Source organism: Periplaneta americana, chromosome 15, assembly GCF_040183065.1.
Source record: "Periplaneta americana isolate PAMFEO1 chromosome 15, P.americana_PAMFEO1_priV1, whole genome shotgun sequence".
NCBI lineage: Eukaryota > Metazoa > Arthropoda > Insecta > Blattodea > Blattidae > Periplaneta > Periplaneta americana.
In genome coordinates this window covers 147922229-147940574 of record NC_091131.1, presented here as the reverse complement: position 1 = coordinate 147940574, position 18346 = coordinate 147922229, and the positions used below count along the sequence as shown (strand labels likewise).

Below are 18346 nucleotides of genomic sequence, written 5' to 3'. Positions count from 1 at the left end.
TTATAGCGGTGTCTTTTGGGGTTTAGGCAACACCAAGAAAGACTCAAGGGGTTTTAGTGGCACAATCAAAATTATCTCATGCATACCTGTGTGTCCCCCACTCTACACGAATATAAAAATTAAAATTAAAACTTTTTTTTTTTTTTTCAGAATTATATCAATCCTATAGTTATTAATTTAATAAACTGTATTCAGTTCACGATTTTTCCTTTGTATTTGTTTCACAACTTCTCTTATCACTGCATAAATGAATAATATTGAAGTGTTAGTTTGCTTAATCTTGATAGACATTTGATTTCATCTTGTTTCTGCTTCGCATCTAGGTAATGAGCAAACCAAAAATTAATTAATAGTATTTGTGAACTTAAAAATGGCGTCGTTCTAATAACAAATAAATTATGTTTTATTTAACAACGCTCGCACCTGCAGCGTCGCCGGCATGCCGGAATTATGCCCCGCAGGAGTTCTTTTACATGCCAGTAAATTTACTGACATGAGCCTGTAGCATTTAAGCACACTTAAATGCCATCGACCTGGGCCAGGATCGAACCTGCAACCTCGGGCACAGAAGGCCAGCGCTATAACGCCTGCGCCACGCAGGTCGACCGTTATAGTAATCTTATTTATTAATGTGACAGAACTTCACGTTTATTCCTTAGTATGTGTGTATTTAATGTCTACCCACTTCACCTTACGTGATTCGCGTTTCGCATATTGCGGATAGATGGCAGAACTGTGCCCCATTTTCTAGTTGCACACCACTTCGGCGGGTCACGCTGTACATGATGTGTATCTGTGGAGAGTTATGTCTTGTACTAGAGTGAGTGTATATGTAAGTATAGTATATGGAATGAGTGATGATGATGAAGATGAGAAAGAGAGAAGGAGAAACCCGGTGCCAGCATGTAGCCTACTCCTGTCGAATAGCACTAAGGGGGCCGTCAAGCTTAACGCCCCTATCCGACAGACGAATCCCTAACAACAGTGACATATACCTTCTCTTCATATGCACTGCGGAGAGATTTGAGATTTAATATTTATTTCTTGTAATAATGTTAATTTTACATATCTAGTATTTCAATGACGTAACTTTAATCTTAAATCCTGGAAGACTAACTTTCTTGGTGTTATGTTCGATAAGTATCTTAGTTATTCTTTTGCATGGATGACCTTTATAATGCTTTAAACTCAGTATGGGGGGCAAAGGCTAATTGGGATTTCCTGGTCTCTGATCGGGTCAAAAACCCTGATGGAACTGATATTTAACCCTTGTGGAGAATTTCGGTGAAGTCCGGAGGGCCTAATTAGTCAAATCCACTCTCCTCACCTTCACGCTGGGGCCCCCTGGGATCTTTTAAGATGCGAAAGAGAGAGTGGTATGCGGATAGCATTGGGAGGCTACCGCATTTATATATCCCAAGAAGATGAAATGATAAAAATGCCATGATGAGTCTTTCCCTGGTAAAAAATTCCGGACGTAAACTATCCCCCCAATCGGATGTCCGGGTGGGGGATACTGGGGAAGGACATGTCATGACGAAATCCAAAGGAGAGAAGAAAAGAAGATGGACAAGAAGATGGACAAGATGGACAAGAAGATGGACAGGATGGACAAGAAGATTAAGAAGATTGACAAGAAGACCGAAGACTCCGCCTGTACCAGGTAAGTTGGAAAACTTGAAGGAAACAATGAGAGGAATCAGAATGGATGTGATGGGAATATCAGAAGTGAGGTGGGAAAATAGTGGTGAATTGATGAGTGATGAATAGGGCTCGGAGTTATGAAATATCATATTTTTTCTTAGACATCACAAACAATGCAGGATACAATATAAACTCGTTTCACGTCAACATAAACCAATATACTCTACTTTTACTTGCGTTTACTTGTATTTTTTGGTCTTTAAATGTTTACTGGCCATATTTAGGAAATGTTATACTTTTTGTTGCATTGGTGCCATTTTCTTCTTTTTAACGGACTTTTTTACGATCTAATCATAGTCTACATTCCAGAATCGAATCAATTTCATTTTTTAATAGAAGTCTAAACTTCTTTATTTCAATTCCCTGAATTTATCTTTCTTTGAGGTTATACCTATATTAGAAGTAACCGTTACTACGTGCTTCATCTTTTGATTCGTTTTCAGACTTTACTCCTATGATTAAGTTTTATTGTTAATAGCTTGGTGACGTACATGTTGTCATGCTACTGTCCGTCCGATTGGTTATGTCACACGGTCGTCAAAACTGGGAAAATCACATGACAGTTAGGCCTACTTGTTTAACGGGGCCCTTTTCTTTAAATTATTTTAAACAGTTGTATAATATTACGTAAACTTCCAATTCTGTACAGCAAATATTTTGTAGAGAAGAGCCCAACACTTCAGCTACTAGCCCTTACAGAGAGGACAGGAGGAACGAGTGGGACAAACTGGGATGCGATTTAACCATTTGGCTGGACAGTACCTTTTTAGCCTCTTCATAGTTAGCAATCAGTGTATTACGAAGATTTTAACACAGAATTTTAACACTGTCTTTTAGCTGGACATGATACAACTGGCAAGCCGGCAAAGCCGATGAAAGTACACGCTGCCATGCCCATGGCCGTTAAAATTTAAAATATTTGATTCTAATTTAGGCTGCATTAATTTCCTATGCAAATGTATACGGCAAATAGCGTGCTCTGTAATAAAAATGGCTGATTTTTCGGCATTTGCAGCGTAAAGGATTGCGGTACTCTGGATATCCACGAACTCTGTGCACAAGTTCAGGAGACTTGAATTCTTATTGGTAGCGAATAGAGCATTTATCCAGTGGTGTCATTCAATCAGTTCATGCCAGTCGCCCGATTCACTTGTTGAATTTGTCGTAGTTTGTAGAACCTGTTCTTAAATGTTTGATATTAAAACAAATTAGGTTCTTGACAGAAAGGAACATGAATTTAACATTAACACGAATTTCTCTAGCTTTTTAATATGACAGTAAACATAATCATATCATATTATGAAATCGCTGTTTCTTATCCAAGTGTGTAGGCAGTCAGAACAGGAATACAATATCGACGGCCCAGCTTGAAAGGGAAATAACTAAAAATTTAAAGTTTTGAGAAACCTGCATTTTGAAGTTTTATGTTGCTGTGAAAAATCAAAGGATCGTTTAACTTAATCCAAATTCGGATCATGTTTTATATAATGCTTGAAGCTTTAAACTTCAGTTTTCTGAAAACTTTAAATTTTGAGTTGTTTCCCTTTTGAACTGGCCTGTCGATATTATGCTTGCAGGCTTGAAATCGATCTGTTATTACTTAGGCAGTCGTTTACCAATACCCTTTCCCTTTGAGTGCTAATACCGTACACACAACAATGAACCATAGTTTATTATTAAAAAACACAATTTAAATAAATAAATAGATTTTTAACTACAAAATACACTATTACGCACGTTAATAAGATACGGTAAACGCTTGTAATATCGTGATAGGAGTAATATCGTGATAGTTTGTTTGAGAATTTATTACAATTTTACGTATCGAGACACAAATCAGTTTTTTTATGACAACGTATTAAGGATAAGTTCGCGGACAAATTGTTGCATAAAATTGGTCCTTCTCTCGCTCTGTAAAACGGTGATAAGCTATCAAACACAGTATCACGATATTACTCGTAATACAGGATTACCAACTTTTACCCTACTTCGTATTCCTCTTTTAATATTCCTCTTACAATTTTTATTCCAATTGGATGAAATATAGCTATTATTTTTTCTTTGAAAGTATTGACAATAAAATTCAGAATGCTTTATGGTTGCTGGGTCGTTAGTAGTCAGTATCATTTAACTGTGCTTATGTTTGAATCTAAATCCCACACAGCAATCAGTGTAGTGCAATGAAACGTGAAGGCATTTCATCAAGTCTTCTAAAGCCTTGTTTTTTAAGATCTTGATTTCAAGTGTTGATGGTTCACCTTGGAAACAAACACCCGCAACAAGAATTTGTGGTATTCATTTTATTGGGAACGAGATCAGGAAACCCCCAAAACTAGCTTACCATTCCCAGTATTTTACTAAAAGATTACAAGTAAAAGACTGCCTCATCTCAACTAGCTCCCCAAAGATACGAAAGAGACGCAAAAAGAAGAAGAAAAGATGAAAATTTAAGTTTTATGGAAGGCGAATGTTCAACAAGTGTTATTTATAAAAATTAAGTAGCCATACAGGCAGAAGTAAATGAAACTATTCTTAGTAATTTTGTTTTTTCTTTCACAACTGAATTGTGTGAATTTTCTACTCAAGTGTTTATTCCATTATATGCCGAACTGAAGTCACATAAGAAATGTTATGAGAAGAGTTCAGGAACAGATGATAATATATGTTTAATGAAATGCAAGGTTTCCGAGATTATTCTACAATAAAATATGAGCGGGAACTACCAGACTTAATGGGAGTGGCATTTGTGGTTTTGAATATATTGTTAAAATTGCTGCCAATTGAAACACAATCATACCCATAGAATCATAATAAGAAATATTTCCAATTCTATCATTTAACCCAAAAATAGCTACCATAGATAGTCGAAACGCCCCAAGATGTAGACCATACATATTCTTTTCTTTCCATTTTTATTAGTGAATTTCACATCAAAAGCTTTCGAAAAATTCTGTCCAAGAGTAAGATTAGTAAAGAAAATCGTCTACTCATATTTTTAAATTAAAATGAAAACTGGATTGTCATATTCTGCTATGAGGGTGATGTTCGGAGTTAATCATACATTTATAATTATGATATATTTTTACCGCCACTTTAATGTTGTTGACATCCACAATACTTACTTACAAATGGCTTTTAAGGAACCCGAAGGTTCATTGCCGCCCTCACATAAGCCTGCCATTGGTCCCTATCCTGTGCAAGATTAATCCAGTCTCTATCATCATACCCCACCTCCCTCAAATCCATTTTAATATTATCCTCCCATCTACGTCTCGGCCTCCCTAAAGGTCTTTTTCCCTCCGGTCTCCCAACTAACACCTATATGCATTTCTGGATTCGCCCATACGTGCTACATGCCCTGACACTCGGGAGGAAATTAAACGCAGAATAAATATGGGAAATGCGTGTTATTATTCAGTTGAGAAGCTCTTATCATCCAGTCTGCTGTCCAAAAATCTGAAAGTTAGAATTTATAAAACAGTTATATTACTGGTTCTTCTGTATGGTTGTGAAACTTGGACTCTCACTCTGAGAGAGGAACATAGGTTAAGGGTGTTTGAGAATAAGGTGCTTAGGAAAATATTTGGGGCTAAGTGGGATGAAGTTACAGGAGAATGGAGAAAGTTACACAACACAGAACTGCACGCATTGTATTCTTCACCTGACATCCACAATGGTTACTGTAATTTTGGGTTTTGGCCTAGCAGAGAAAGTATTCAGGAAACAGTGCCTGCAATATTGAAAAATGTAGAGTGACAATTAATTGTTCAAAAGTGGAACAGCCACCCAATGTGGATCATATGGTGGCCTTCAAATCTAAATGCTACTGCGGCAGATCGAGTGACACATTCATGACAACTGATTGCGGATTATTGACGTTATTAGAAGGTGGTGATGAAGTCAGGTTTTCCCGGAATAATAACAAACCTCTCCGATAAAGGGATCATGTTGTTACTCCACCGTATCTGCATGATGATAAATTAACAGCTGAAGAAGTCGAAACTACTTACAGCGTTGCCAGTGTTCGAATTCATGTTGAAAGGTGCATTCAGCGAATTAAAATATACAGTATAACATTTTACACAAACTATCAATTGAACTTCTTCCGCATGTTGATCTTGTTTATTCAACTGTCCAAAGAGAAGTCTGAACCTCACAAGTGATACCAACAAGGCACCACTTATGAGGGAACTAGGCCAGAATATCATGGGGTAGGGTGACCAGTTCCTTTTCCCTTCCATTGCATATATCGCCGACTAGCTACAAATTACACTAGTCAGACTTCATATACATACAAACAATATTGCTCTTCCTCTGACACATATCGTCAAGTGAGATGTACAGCCTGATAACAGATGTACATATCAGCCAGAACCTCAATCAGAGGTAGTTTGTTTATGATATTGTTCATATGTGTTGTGTAATTAAGACTACTTTTAGAATTAAATCACATTAAAATACGTAATTTATAGAGACTACACCTTTACATTCTTTAGGAAACGTACATTTGATTACTTTGCCCCAAAATATGACGGCCTTCCCTCACACTCTTCACCACTTAAGGATCCTTGCACACGAGTGACTTTTAGCCACCAAGGTCGACTGCAAAAAGCAGTTGACCTTAGCGGCTTGTCGCGGGGATGCAGTCGGTAATGTATTTAAATGGAAAATGTAGGTTTCTTTACACACGAGCGCTGACCCTGACGGCAGACTTACAATCGGTCCCCGCGACCGGTGGCAGCGTTTTCTGCTTACACAAGGATGAATTTTAGCCACCAATATCGGCGACACGCAGTGGTTCAGAATATAAATTTATCTGGATATAATTAATGTCTTTTCTCCAATTTAACAGATATTCATGAAACTTTGTATAGTAGTTACACGTAGTATATTTGTTTGTATATAAACTTTGATAACGTTTTTATAAGGGAAACTACCCCTTATAGGGTGCATCTAGAGAAAATTAATAACTTTTCTCCTATGTAACAGATTTTCATAAAAACTTTGTGTAATAGTTTCGAGTAGTATATTTATTTTGTATACAAGCTCTGATTACGTTGGTATAAGGGGAAGTACTCCTTACAGAGGGTGTATTTAGAGAAAAAATTAATAACTTTTCTCCTATGTAACAGATATTCATAAAAACTTTGTGTAATAGTTTCGAGTAGTATATTTGTTTTGTATACAAACTCTGATTACGTTGGTACAAGGGGAAGTACTCCTTACAGAGGGTGTATTTAGAGAAAAAATTAATAATTTTTCTCCTATTTAACAGATTTTCATAAATCTTTGTGCAATAGTTTCGGGTAGTATATTTGTTTTATATTCGAAAAGAAGAAGGAGAAGACTAACTGTAGTAACTTTCGAGGAATATCACTTTTGTTGCTGTTGTACAAAATTTTGTCGAATATTCTTTTGAGAAGATAAACTCCATATGTAGATGAAATTATTGGGGATCATCAGTGTGGTTTTAGGCGTAATAGATCAACTATTGACCAGATATTTTGTATTCGACAGATAATGGAGAAAAAATGGGAGTATAAGGGTACAGTGCATCAGTTATTCATAGATTTCAAAAAGGCATATGACTCGGTTAAGAGAGAAGTTTTATATAATATTCTTATTGAATTTGGTATTCCCAAGAAACTTGTTCGATTAATTAAAATGTGTCTCAGTGAAACTTATAGTAGAGTTCATATAGGTCAGTTTCTGTCAGATGCGTTTCCAATTCACTGTGGGCTAAAACAAGGAGATGCACTATTACTTTACTTTTTAACTTTGCTCTAGAGTATGCCATTAGGAAAGTCCAGGATAACAGAGAGGGTTTGGAATTGAACAGGTCACATCAGCTTTTTGTCTATGCGGATGACGTGAATATGTTAGGAGAAAATCCACAAACGATAAGGGAAAAGGTGGAAATTCTAGTTGAAGTACGTAAAGAGATAGGTTTGGAAGTAAATCCCGAAAAGACAAAGTATATGATTATGACTCGTGACGAGCATATTATACGAAATGGAAATATAAAAATTGGAAATTTATCTTTTGAAGAGGTGGAGTAGTTCAAATATCTTGGAGCTACAGTAACAAATATAAATGATACTCGCGAGGAAATTAAACACAGAATAAATATAAATGCCTGTTATTATTCGGTTGAGAAGCTTTTATCATCCAGTCTGCTGTCAAAAAATCTGAAAGTTAGAATTTATAAAACAGTTATATTACCGGTTGTTCTTTATGGTTGTGAAACTTGGACTCTCACTTTGAGAGAGGAACATAGGTTAAGGGTGTTTGAGAATAAGGTGCTTAGGAAAATATTTGGGGCTAAGAGGGATGAAGTTACAGGAGAATGGAGAAAATTACACAACACAGAACTGCACGCATTGTATTCTTCACGTGACATAATTAAGAACATTAAATCCAGACGTTTGAGATGGGCAGGGCATGTAGCACGTATGGGCGAATCCAGAAATGCATATAGAGTGTTAGTTGGGAGGCCGGAGGGAAAAAGACCTTTAGGGAGACCGAGACGTAGATGGGAGGATAATATTAAAATGGATTTGAGGGAGGTGGGATATGATGATAGAGAATGGATTAATCTTGCTCAGGATAGGGACCAATGGCGGGCTTATGTGAGGGTGGCAATGAACCTCCGGGTTCCTTAAAAGCCAGTAAGTAGTAAGTAAGTGGTATATTTGTTTTATATACAAACTGAATACGTTGGTAGATGGGAAACTACACCTTAAGGGGGGTATTTAGAGAAAAATTAATAACTTTTCTTCTATCTAACAGATTTTCATGAAAAGTTGTACAGTAGTTATAGGTTGTATATTGGTTTTGTATACAAACTCCGATTACGCTTGTATAAAGGAAACTACCCTTTATAGGGACTGAATTTATAGAAAAATTAACAACTACTCGTATTATTAATTTTTCTCCAATTTAACAGATTTTCATGAAACTTTGTACAGTAGTTACAGGTAGTATATTTGTTTTGTACAGCAACTCTTGTTACGTTTGAGGGAAACTACCCCTTATAAGGGGCGCATTTAGAGGAAATTAATAACGTTTCTTCTATCTAACAGATTTTCGTTAAAATTTACACAGTAGTTACAGGCAGTATATTTGTTTTATATACAAACTCTAACTATACTTGTGTAAAAGAAACTGTCTCATTGTAGGTGTGAATTTAGATAAAATTAGTACCTTTTCTCATACGAAACAGATTTTCATCAAAATTGTACGTTAGTTAAGGGTAACATATTTGTTTTGTATACAAGCTCTAATTATATTTGTGTAAAGCAAACTACCCCATTATAGGGGTGAAATTAGATAAATTTAATAAGTTTCCTTCTATCTATCAGATTATGATCAAACTTTGTACAGTAGTTAGAGGTAAAATATTTATTTTGTAACAAGAGGCAAAAGTTAGTGGAATAGGCTTTATGGCAGCTGACATGTATGCTCTTTTTATTTTGAGGCACTTTTCGGTGTAGTAATTGTAATTTCCTTGACAAAATTAGCAGTATCTCTCTTTCCCTGATCTGTCGAGCTTATCTGTGTAAGAAAGAGAAGTTACTCCTTTTTTTGTGACTGCAGTGTGTGTGGTAATTTAACGACGTTGTATCAAATACTAAGTAATTTAGCGTCAATGGGATTGGTGGTAGCGAGATGTTATTTGACGAGATGAGACCGAGGATTCGCCATAGATTACCTGACATTCGCCTTACGGTTGAAAAACCTCGGAAAAAATCCAACCAGGTAATCAGTCCAAGCGGAAATCGAACCCACGCCCAAGTGCAACTCCAGATCAACAGGCGAGCACCTCAGTCGACTGACGCCGGTGGCCTGCAATATGTTCCTAGCTTTCCTTCTCTCAGACCTTTCAGAAGCTTCAGAAAAAGTTTTCCTAGATCTGCACCGTCTGTCACTTTTTCCAACAGATGATCGAATGATAACCCTGACATTCTGAAATAGTGAAGAAAATTATCTCCATAGGCACGAAGCTCGTGAAAAATACAGTGAAATTGGCCATACTGCTCTCATTGAATGAGAATCCGATGTATCCGATATTTTCTATGTTTAACACGTATTTTTCTAGGACAGAGAAGAAATAATAAAAGTAGTTCTTCCTCGACGTGCATTATTGTAATAAGAGTGAAAACGACACACCTTTTGCAGTTCGACTGCCACCGGAACCGACGACACACAACGCCCGTATCGACTGTAGAATCGCTCATGTCAACTGCGTCTGCTGTTGAAGAACCGCTCATGTCAGCGGCAAACCGACTGCTTTTTGCAGTCGACCTTGGCGGCTAAAAGTCGCTCGTGTTTAAGGGCCCTAAGGAACGAGCAAGATGTGAACACTTAGCTCAGTTGCCAATTTTTGAAGTTATTGTCATATTTCATTTCTGCCACGTGCCTAAGACTTGAGGAGAAGATGGGAATTTACCAATTTCTGGAAGAAAGGCCGTCATGTTTTGGAGCAAGATATCCCTCATCATTATTAAAATCTAAAAAGCGTCATATTCCAGTACAATGCCCCGAAATTTTCGCATGTTATGCATCGTGTGAATATTGGATGAAAGAGTTATAAGAGTTATAGTGACAAAATTTTCTCCGAAGAACTTTTAATTGCACAACTGAACAATACTGCACAACACAGCATGTCTTAGTAGTCTACTTTAGTGTAACGTTTACTGTTATAATTGTTAGTGTAACGTTTATTGTTATAATTGCAACTAACAAACAATAAAATTACAAGAAATGGATAAGAAATAAAGAAAACTGAGCGACTTGGCTCAAACGGTAGTGTTTGAAACTAGTATTCGGAAGGCCCTGGGTTCAAATCCCGTGCTCAGTCAATCGTTTTTCATGGTTTCCCTCCGTAACGAAGGCACATGCCAGATTGGAAATTTACATAGGCCTGCCATGATTCATGATCTCCTTAATCACTAATATAATCATTAAAACAAAATGTAAATCAGTTACATGAACATAAGGCATCTATAACACACGACAATAAAAACAGACACAGAACAAAAATCCACGAGCTACTGATATAGCCAAACATCCTACACACGCGATATGACGAAATTAACACAGGAGTAAAACAGGATTCCGGCCTTTCCCACCTTCTGTTTATAATGCACAAGAACGAAATTCTTCAGGAATGGAGACAAATGCGACATGATCAGTTGCAGATAAACAGAAATTTAAAAATAGGTTCATTGATATTTGCAGTATTTGCAGATGACCTGGTTTCAATAGCACCTACAGAAAATGATTTACAGTATTCAGTACATAATTTAAATATAATTGCAAAACAATATAACATGGAAATAAATACAGAAGAAAAGCAACAAAGTTATGGCCTTCTGGGAAAAATATTCTCTTCCACGTAAAATACGTTTAGAAGGCAAAATTTTAGAAAGACTTAATGATTTTACATATCTTGGCTATAAATTAATATTTGATATTGATTTGAATATGACCAAAATTGTAAAATGCTCCAAAACTATGGGAATAATCAATAGGGTAATGAAACCTTCCATGGCACAGGAAATCACTAGAATACGCCTTTAATGAACCTTGTGCTCTGATATAGCAGTGAGGCATGGGTATTAAGGCTGGTGGCTGAAAGCAGAATAACAGTAACTAAATGAGGCTTATGCGAAGAATAGCCTGATATACAAAATGGAACCATAAACGCAACGACGAAGTATGGAATAACTCGGTCTGGAATCAGTATTCCATTTCATACAGAAATATCAGAGCTGGATGAGCCATTTGCGATGAATGAGATCCACAGAATGCGAAAAGCTATACTTCACTATCAGTCCCATAGGAAGAGATCTCTGAGACGTCCCAAAGAGTTGAAGAGGAAATTCCTCTTTATTATGAGATCGTAATAGGCCATATGGCGTAATAGGCTAAATGTTTGGATGAATATGATGATGATGATGAAGTCAGGTAGGTAGTGGTGTTTGGGAATGTTTCTTGTTGTACAGTAACTAAATGGAACAAAAGCATAGTATAGTTGTTTTGATTTTTCCACACCCACATTGCATATGCAAGGAATTTCCCGCCATCGGGTACAGTTAAGAGAAAAAAATATTATGTGATTACAAATAATTTAGAATGTTTTCACAAAATATTCTAATTTGGGGCTTCATGCCACAAAAATCTAAAAATACGTTACATTGCATGCTCATTAGTGTATTATATACAAGATCGCCTGAAATATGCAAAAATAGTATGTACAATTAATTTGGAATATTCGTCATTACAATCGTTCAAAATGTGTATAAATTAATTTTGTATTACTTCCAAATGAACGGCAAAAATATGCAGTTGCATACGAATCCTTGTCCTATTAATAAGCCATTCATTGAAAGGCAGTGACTACATTGACACATGCTTAACGATCAAGTTTATTTTGCTTCTTGCAGAGATGAAGGAAGCCACGGACGACTATCGAAATATCCCCATCCTGAAGGCCATACCATCCATGCCAAATCTCATGGCGCCTCGCATGCCAACACCATCATTGGAACACTTACCAGCAGAAGAAGAAGCTGAGGAAGGAATAACGAAGACTGGCTGCTGGTCCTTTTTAAGAAGTGTATTTCGTAGACGTCGTCTTTTTAGGCGTAAGTAAATATAAATTTTATGTCTCAGAGCCATTTTCAGATTGATTGCCCTCGGCGTCTTCCTTTGTTTCCCTCACCACTTGTTCACAGTGAAGCAATTCTGTTACAGTAATAGTACTTACATTATGTGCACTCCTTAAAGTCCTATTAATAAGCCATTCATTGAAAGGCAGTGAATACATTGACACATGCTTAACGATCAAGTTTATTTTGCTTCTTGCAGAGGTGAAGGAAGCCACGGATGACTATCGAAATATCCCCATCCTGAAGGCCACACCATCCATGCCAAATCTCATGGCAGCTCGCATGCCAGCACCATCATTGGAACACTTACCAGCAGAAGAAGAAGCTGAGGAAGGAATAACGAAGACTGGCTGCTGGTCCTTTTTAAGAAGTGTATTTCGTAGACGTCGTCTTTTTAGGCGTAAGTAAATATAAATTTTATGTCTCAGAGCCATTTTCAGATTGATTGCCCTCGGCGTCTTCCTTTGTTTCCCTCACCACTTGTTCACAGTGAAGCAATTCTGTTACAGTAATAGTACTTACATTATGTGCACTCCTTAAAGTTACCAACAATTAAAACTTTCATTTTGTTTGGCGCTCTTTTTCTTTATGTGCTAAAAATATATCTGAATCTCACACTCGGTCCCTTCGTTTCATTCAATGTGGCGACAATTAAGCACGTGTGCTTGTAATTTTCATTTAATTCTTTCGTTTCCGAACAAGTACATCATGCTTAGAAATATTTGGAGCTGTATATTGTGAATTAATCATATTTGTATTGCTAAGGAACAGGAAAGGGATGTTCTGTCTTCTGTTCTTATTTTTTTCGCACTTTCGTCGCAACAAAAAATCTCTCGTAAAATGTTTAGAAGGCAAAATTTTAGAAAGAATTAATGAGTTTACATATCTTGGTTAGAAATTAATATTTGATTTGAATATGAGCAAAATTGTAAAATACTCCAAAATTATGGGAATAATCAACAGGATAATGCAACCTTCCATTTTACGCCTTTAATAAACCTTGTACACTGTTATGGTAGTGAGGCGTGAACATTAAGGCGGGTGGATGAAAGCAGAATAACAATAACGGAATTAGATTTATGCGAAAAACAGCTTGCTGTACAAAATGGAACCACAAACACAACGACGAAGTATGAAAGAGCTTGATCTGGAATCAGTATTCCATTTCATACAGAAATATCAACAATTGGAAGAGCCATTTGCGACGTATGAGATCCCACAAAATCCCGAAAGCTATACTTCACTACAAGTCTATGGGAAGAGATCTCTGGGACGACCCAAAAAGAGGGGGGAGGAATTCATCTTTATTGTGAGATCGTAATAGGCCACATGGCCTAATAGGCTATTTGTATAGCTGCTGATGATGATGATTAATTCAGGTAGGTAGAGGTGTTTGGGAATGCTTCTTGTTGTGCAGTAACAAAAGCATAGTGTGGTTGTTTTGATTTTTCCACACCCACATTGCATATTCAAGGAATTTCCCGCCACCGAGTACAGTTAAGATAAAAATAATATGTGATAAACAATTCAGAATATTTTTTTACAAAATATGCGAATTTGGGGCTTTGTGCCACAAAATACTAAAAGTATTGCTTGCTCATTAGTCTATCATGTACAAGAACGCCTGAAATATGCAAAAATATGCACAATTAATTTGGAATATTCGTCATTACAGTAGTTCAAAATGTGTATAATATGATTTTGTATGACTTCCAAATGGACAGTAAAACTATGCAATTGCATACGAATCGTGGCCCTATTAATGTTATCACTGAAAGCCAGTGAATGCAATGACACATGCTTAACGATCAAGTTTATTTATATGTTGCAGGGTTCTCGAAAGCCAGGCCAACTCCCATACCACCCATGCCACCTCCCACATCACCCATGCCAGCTCCCATATCAGATCCCATTGCCAGCTCCCATTCCAGATGTGCCATTGCTCCCATGCGAGATCCCATTCCAGATTCCTTGCTAGCTTCCATACCACATCCCATATTAGCTGCCATGCAAGCTCCCACTGCTAGATCCCATGCTAGTCCCCATGTCACCGATGTTAGTTCGCATGACAGCTTCAATGCCAGGTCCCTTACAATGTCTCATGCGAGCTCCCATGCGAAATCCCTTGCCAGATGCCATGCCAGCACACCTGTGCCAGCTCCCATGTCAGATTCCTTGCAATCTCCCATGCGAGATCCAATGCAAGCACTTATTTCCGGCTCTCTTGTCAGTGATCCCAAGGTAGATCCCTTATCAGCTCCCACGTCAGATCCCATACCAGCTCCTATTGCCAGTTCCCATGCCAGCGATCCCCTGGCAGTTCCCATGCCTGATTCCATGCCACGTCCCATTACCAGCTCCCATGCCAGATATATTGCGAGGACCCATGCCAGATCCCTTGCAAGGTCTCATGCGAGCTCTCATGCCAGCGATTTCATGTCAGGTACCATACTAGAGCTCATGTCAGACACCATGCCAGCTCCCATGCCAGACCCCCTGCCAGGTTCCATGCCAGCCCCCCTGCAAGTTGACATTCAAATTGTCATGCTATATGCCAGGATAAGTCCCTGTATAGGTGCCTTAGATGTAATGATAGGGCCCATGTCAGCTCCCATTCCAGCTGACATGCCACCTGCCATGCTAACTGCCATGCCAGCTGACATGCCACCTGCCATACTAGGTGTCATGCTAGATAACATACCACCAACCATGCGGGATGCCATGCCAGCTGACATACCAGCCGCCGTTCTAGTTAACATGCAAGCCTCGATCCTAACTGCCGTGTCAGCTACCATGCCAGCCCACATGCCAGTTCCCATGGCAGATCCCATGCCAGCTTTCATGTCAGATCCCACGCCAGCCCCCATGCCAGCTCCTATGCCGGCCCCCATGCCAGCCACCCTGCCAGTTGACATTCAATTTGCCATGCTTCGTGCCAGGATAAGTGTCTGTATAGGTGCCTTAGATGTCATACGAGGTCCCATTCCAGCCCCCCTGCCACGTCCCATTCCAGCCACTCTGCCACTTGACATTCAATTTCCCATGCTTCGTGCCAGGATAAGTGACTGTATAAGTGCCTTGGGTGTCATGCGAGGTCCCATGCCAGCCCCCATACCGGATCCCTTAGCAACTCCCATGCAAGCCCACATGCCGGATCCCATGCCAGCCACCTGCTCCCATGGCAGCCGCCATGCCAGCCGCCATTCCAGCCCCCATGCCAGCTCCCATGCCAGCTGCAATGCCGGCCCCAATCCCACCGCCATGCCAGCTGCCATGTCAGCCACCATGCCAGCTGCCATGCCAGCCCCCATGCCAGGCCCCATGCTAACTGCCGTGCGAGCTGCCATGCCTGCTTTCATGGAAACCCCCCTGCCAGGTCCCATGCCAGCCACTCTGCCAGTTGACATTCAATTTGCCATGCTTCGTGCCAGGATAAGTGTCTGTATAGGTGCCTTAGATGTCATGCAAGGTCCCATGTCATCTCCCAGGCCGGATCCCTTGGCAGCTCCCATGCCACGCCACATGCCGGATCCCATGCCAGCCCCCGTCCCAGCTGCCATGCCAGCCGCCAGCTCCCATGGCAGCTATCATGCTAGCTGCCATGCCAACCCTCATTGGAGCCCCCATGCCAGCTCCAATCCCTCCCCCATGCCAGCTGCCATGCTAGCCCCCATGCCAGCTCCTATGCCAGCCCCCATGCCAGCTCCCCTGCCACGTCCCATTCCAGCGACTCTGCCACTTGCCATTCAATTTTCCATGCTTCGTGCCAGGATAAGTGACTGTATAAGTGCCTTAGATGTAATGCGTGGTCCCATTCCAGCCCCCCTGCCACGTCCCATTCCAGCCACTCTGCCATTTGACATTCAATTTGCCATGCTTCGTGCCAGGATAAGTGACTGTATAAATGCCTTAGATGTCATGGGAGGTCCCATGCCACGCCCCCTGCCAGGTCCCATGCCAGCCCCCCTGCCAGCTCCCATGGCAGTCCCCATGCCAGGTCGCATGCCAGCCCCCATGCCAGCCCCCCTGCCACGTCCCATTCCAGCCACTCTGCCACTTGACATTCTATTTGCCATGCTTTGTGCCAGGATAAGTGACAGTATAAGTGCCTTAGATATCATGCGAGGTCCCATTCCAGCCCCCCTGCCACGTCCCATTCCATCCACTCTGCCATTTGACATTCAATTTGCCATGCTTCGTGCCAGGATAAGTGACTGTATAAGTGCCTTAGGTGTCATGCGAGGTCCCATGCCACGCCCCCTGCCACGCCCCATGCCAGCCCCCCTGCCAGCTCCCATGGCAGCCCCCATGCCAGGTCGCATGCCAGCCCCCCTGCCACGTCCCATTCCAGCCACTCTGCCACTTGACATTCAATTTGCCATGCTTCCTGCCAGGATAAGTGACTGTATAAGTGCCTTAGATGTCATGCGAGGTCCCATTCCAGCCCCCCTGCCACGTCCCATTCCATCCACTCTGCCATTTGACATTCAATTTGCCATGCTTCGTGCCAGGATAAGTGACTGTACAAGTGCCTTAGGTGTCATGCGAAGTCCCCTGCCACGCCCCCTGCCAGCCCCCCTGCCAGCTCCCATGCCAGCCCCCATGCCAGCTCCCATGGCAGGTCGCATGCCAGCCCCTCTGCCAGGTCCCATGCCAGCCACCCTGCCAGTTGACATTCAATTTGCCATGCTTCGTGCCAGGATAAGTACCTGTATAGGTGCCTTAGATGTCATGCGAGGTCCCATGCCAGCTCCCATTCCAGCTGACACGCTAGCTACCATACCAGCCCCCATGCCAGTCCTCATGCCGGATCCCTTGCCATATCTCATGCTAGCCCCCATGTCGGATCCCATGCCAGCTCGCATGTCAGCTCCCATGCCAGCCGCCGGCCACCATGCCAGCCACCATGCCAGCCCCAATCCCACCCCCATGCCAGGCCCCATCTTAGCTGCCGAGCGAGCTGCCATGCCTGCTCCCATGCCAGGCCCCATCCTAGCTGCCGTCCGAGCTGCCATGCCTGCTCTCATGCCAGCTCCCATGCCAGGCCCCATCCTAGCTGCCGTCCTAGCTGCCATGCCTGCTCTCATGCCAGCCCATCTACCGGCAGAAGAAGATGAGGAAAGAAGAATGTTGGGTTGCCGCTGGCCCTCTTTAAGAAATGTATTTCATGGGATGATTCGTCGTCTTTTTAGGCGTAAGTAGTTACCAATTTTATGTCTTAAAGGGCCATTTTCAGATAGATCGCGCTCTGCGTTTTCCTACCTATGTTTCCCTCACCATTTGTTCATAGTTAAGCAATTCTGTTAGAGTAATTTCACATTATGTGCTGTCCTTAATGTTACCAACTATTAAAACTTTCATTTTGTTTGGCGGCCTTTTTCTTTATGTGCTAAAAATATGTCTGAATCTCATGCTCCGTCCCTTGTTTCCACCCAATGCACAGTGAAAGATAATATATTAACAATATATCAGGTCTACTTGCTTGCCTTGGGACAGTGTTTCTGAATTGATGGCTCGTGTCCCCCTGGGTAGCCTATACTTGAACAGTGAAGTGTTAGGCCCAGTTTTCTTCGTCCATAATAAAGGCGCTTAATTTAACACTTTATATATTATTAGTAGGGATCGGAAGCTAAGACACTAAAAATTGGTGTTTTAAGTTATTAAAAAAGCACTGAAAGATGGTATTTTAGGCTCCTTAAAAGGCACTAAAAATTGTATTCCAGACACCTAAAAGACACTGGAAATAAAAATGTAGGGAAAATTAATCACTGAACATTTATTCCATATTCAATAATTAATTTGGACTATTTCCTTACTCGATGTTTTAATTAAATGCCAGTATTCGCTTTTTCGTTCTTTATGTAGGTATACACAGCAAATTAACATAACACTGCATGACCACTTAAAAGAAATTAGATAAGTGGTATTTGTCCTACGGAATGTTTAATTTAGTGTGCACTTATTCGTCT

At 40.4% G+C, this 18346-nt stretch overlaps 1 protein-coding gene across 1 annotated transcript; it reads left to right on the top strand.

Moving 5' to 3' along the window:
* Positions 1-1207: 1207 nt before the first annotated feature.
* On the top strand, positions 1208-17579 carry LOC138715748 (calphotin-like). Its single transcript, XM_069848799.1, has 4 exons — positions 1208-1663; positions 12153-12353; positions 12577-12777; positions 14209-17579. Exons 1-4 carry the CDS (start codon positions 1444-1446, stop codon positions 17577-17579), a joined length of 3993 nt encoding a protein of 1330 aa, XP_069704900.1. The 5' UTR covers positions 1208-1443.
* Positions 17580-18346: the final 767 nt, after the last annotated feature.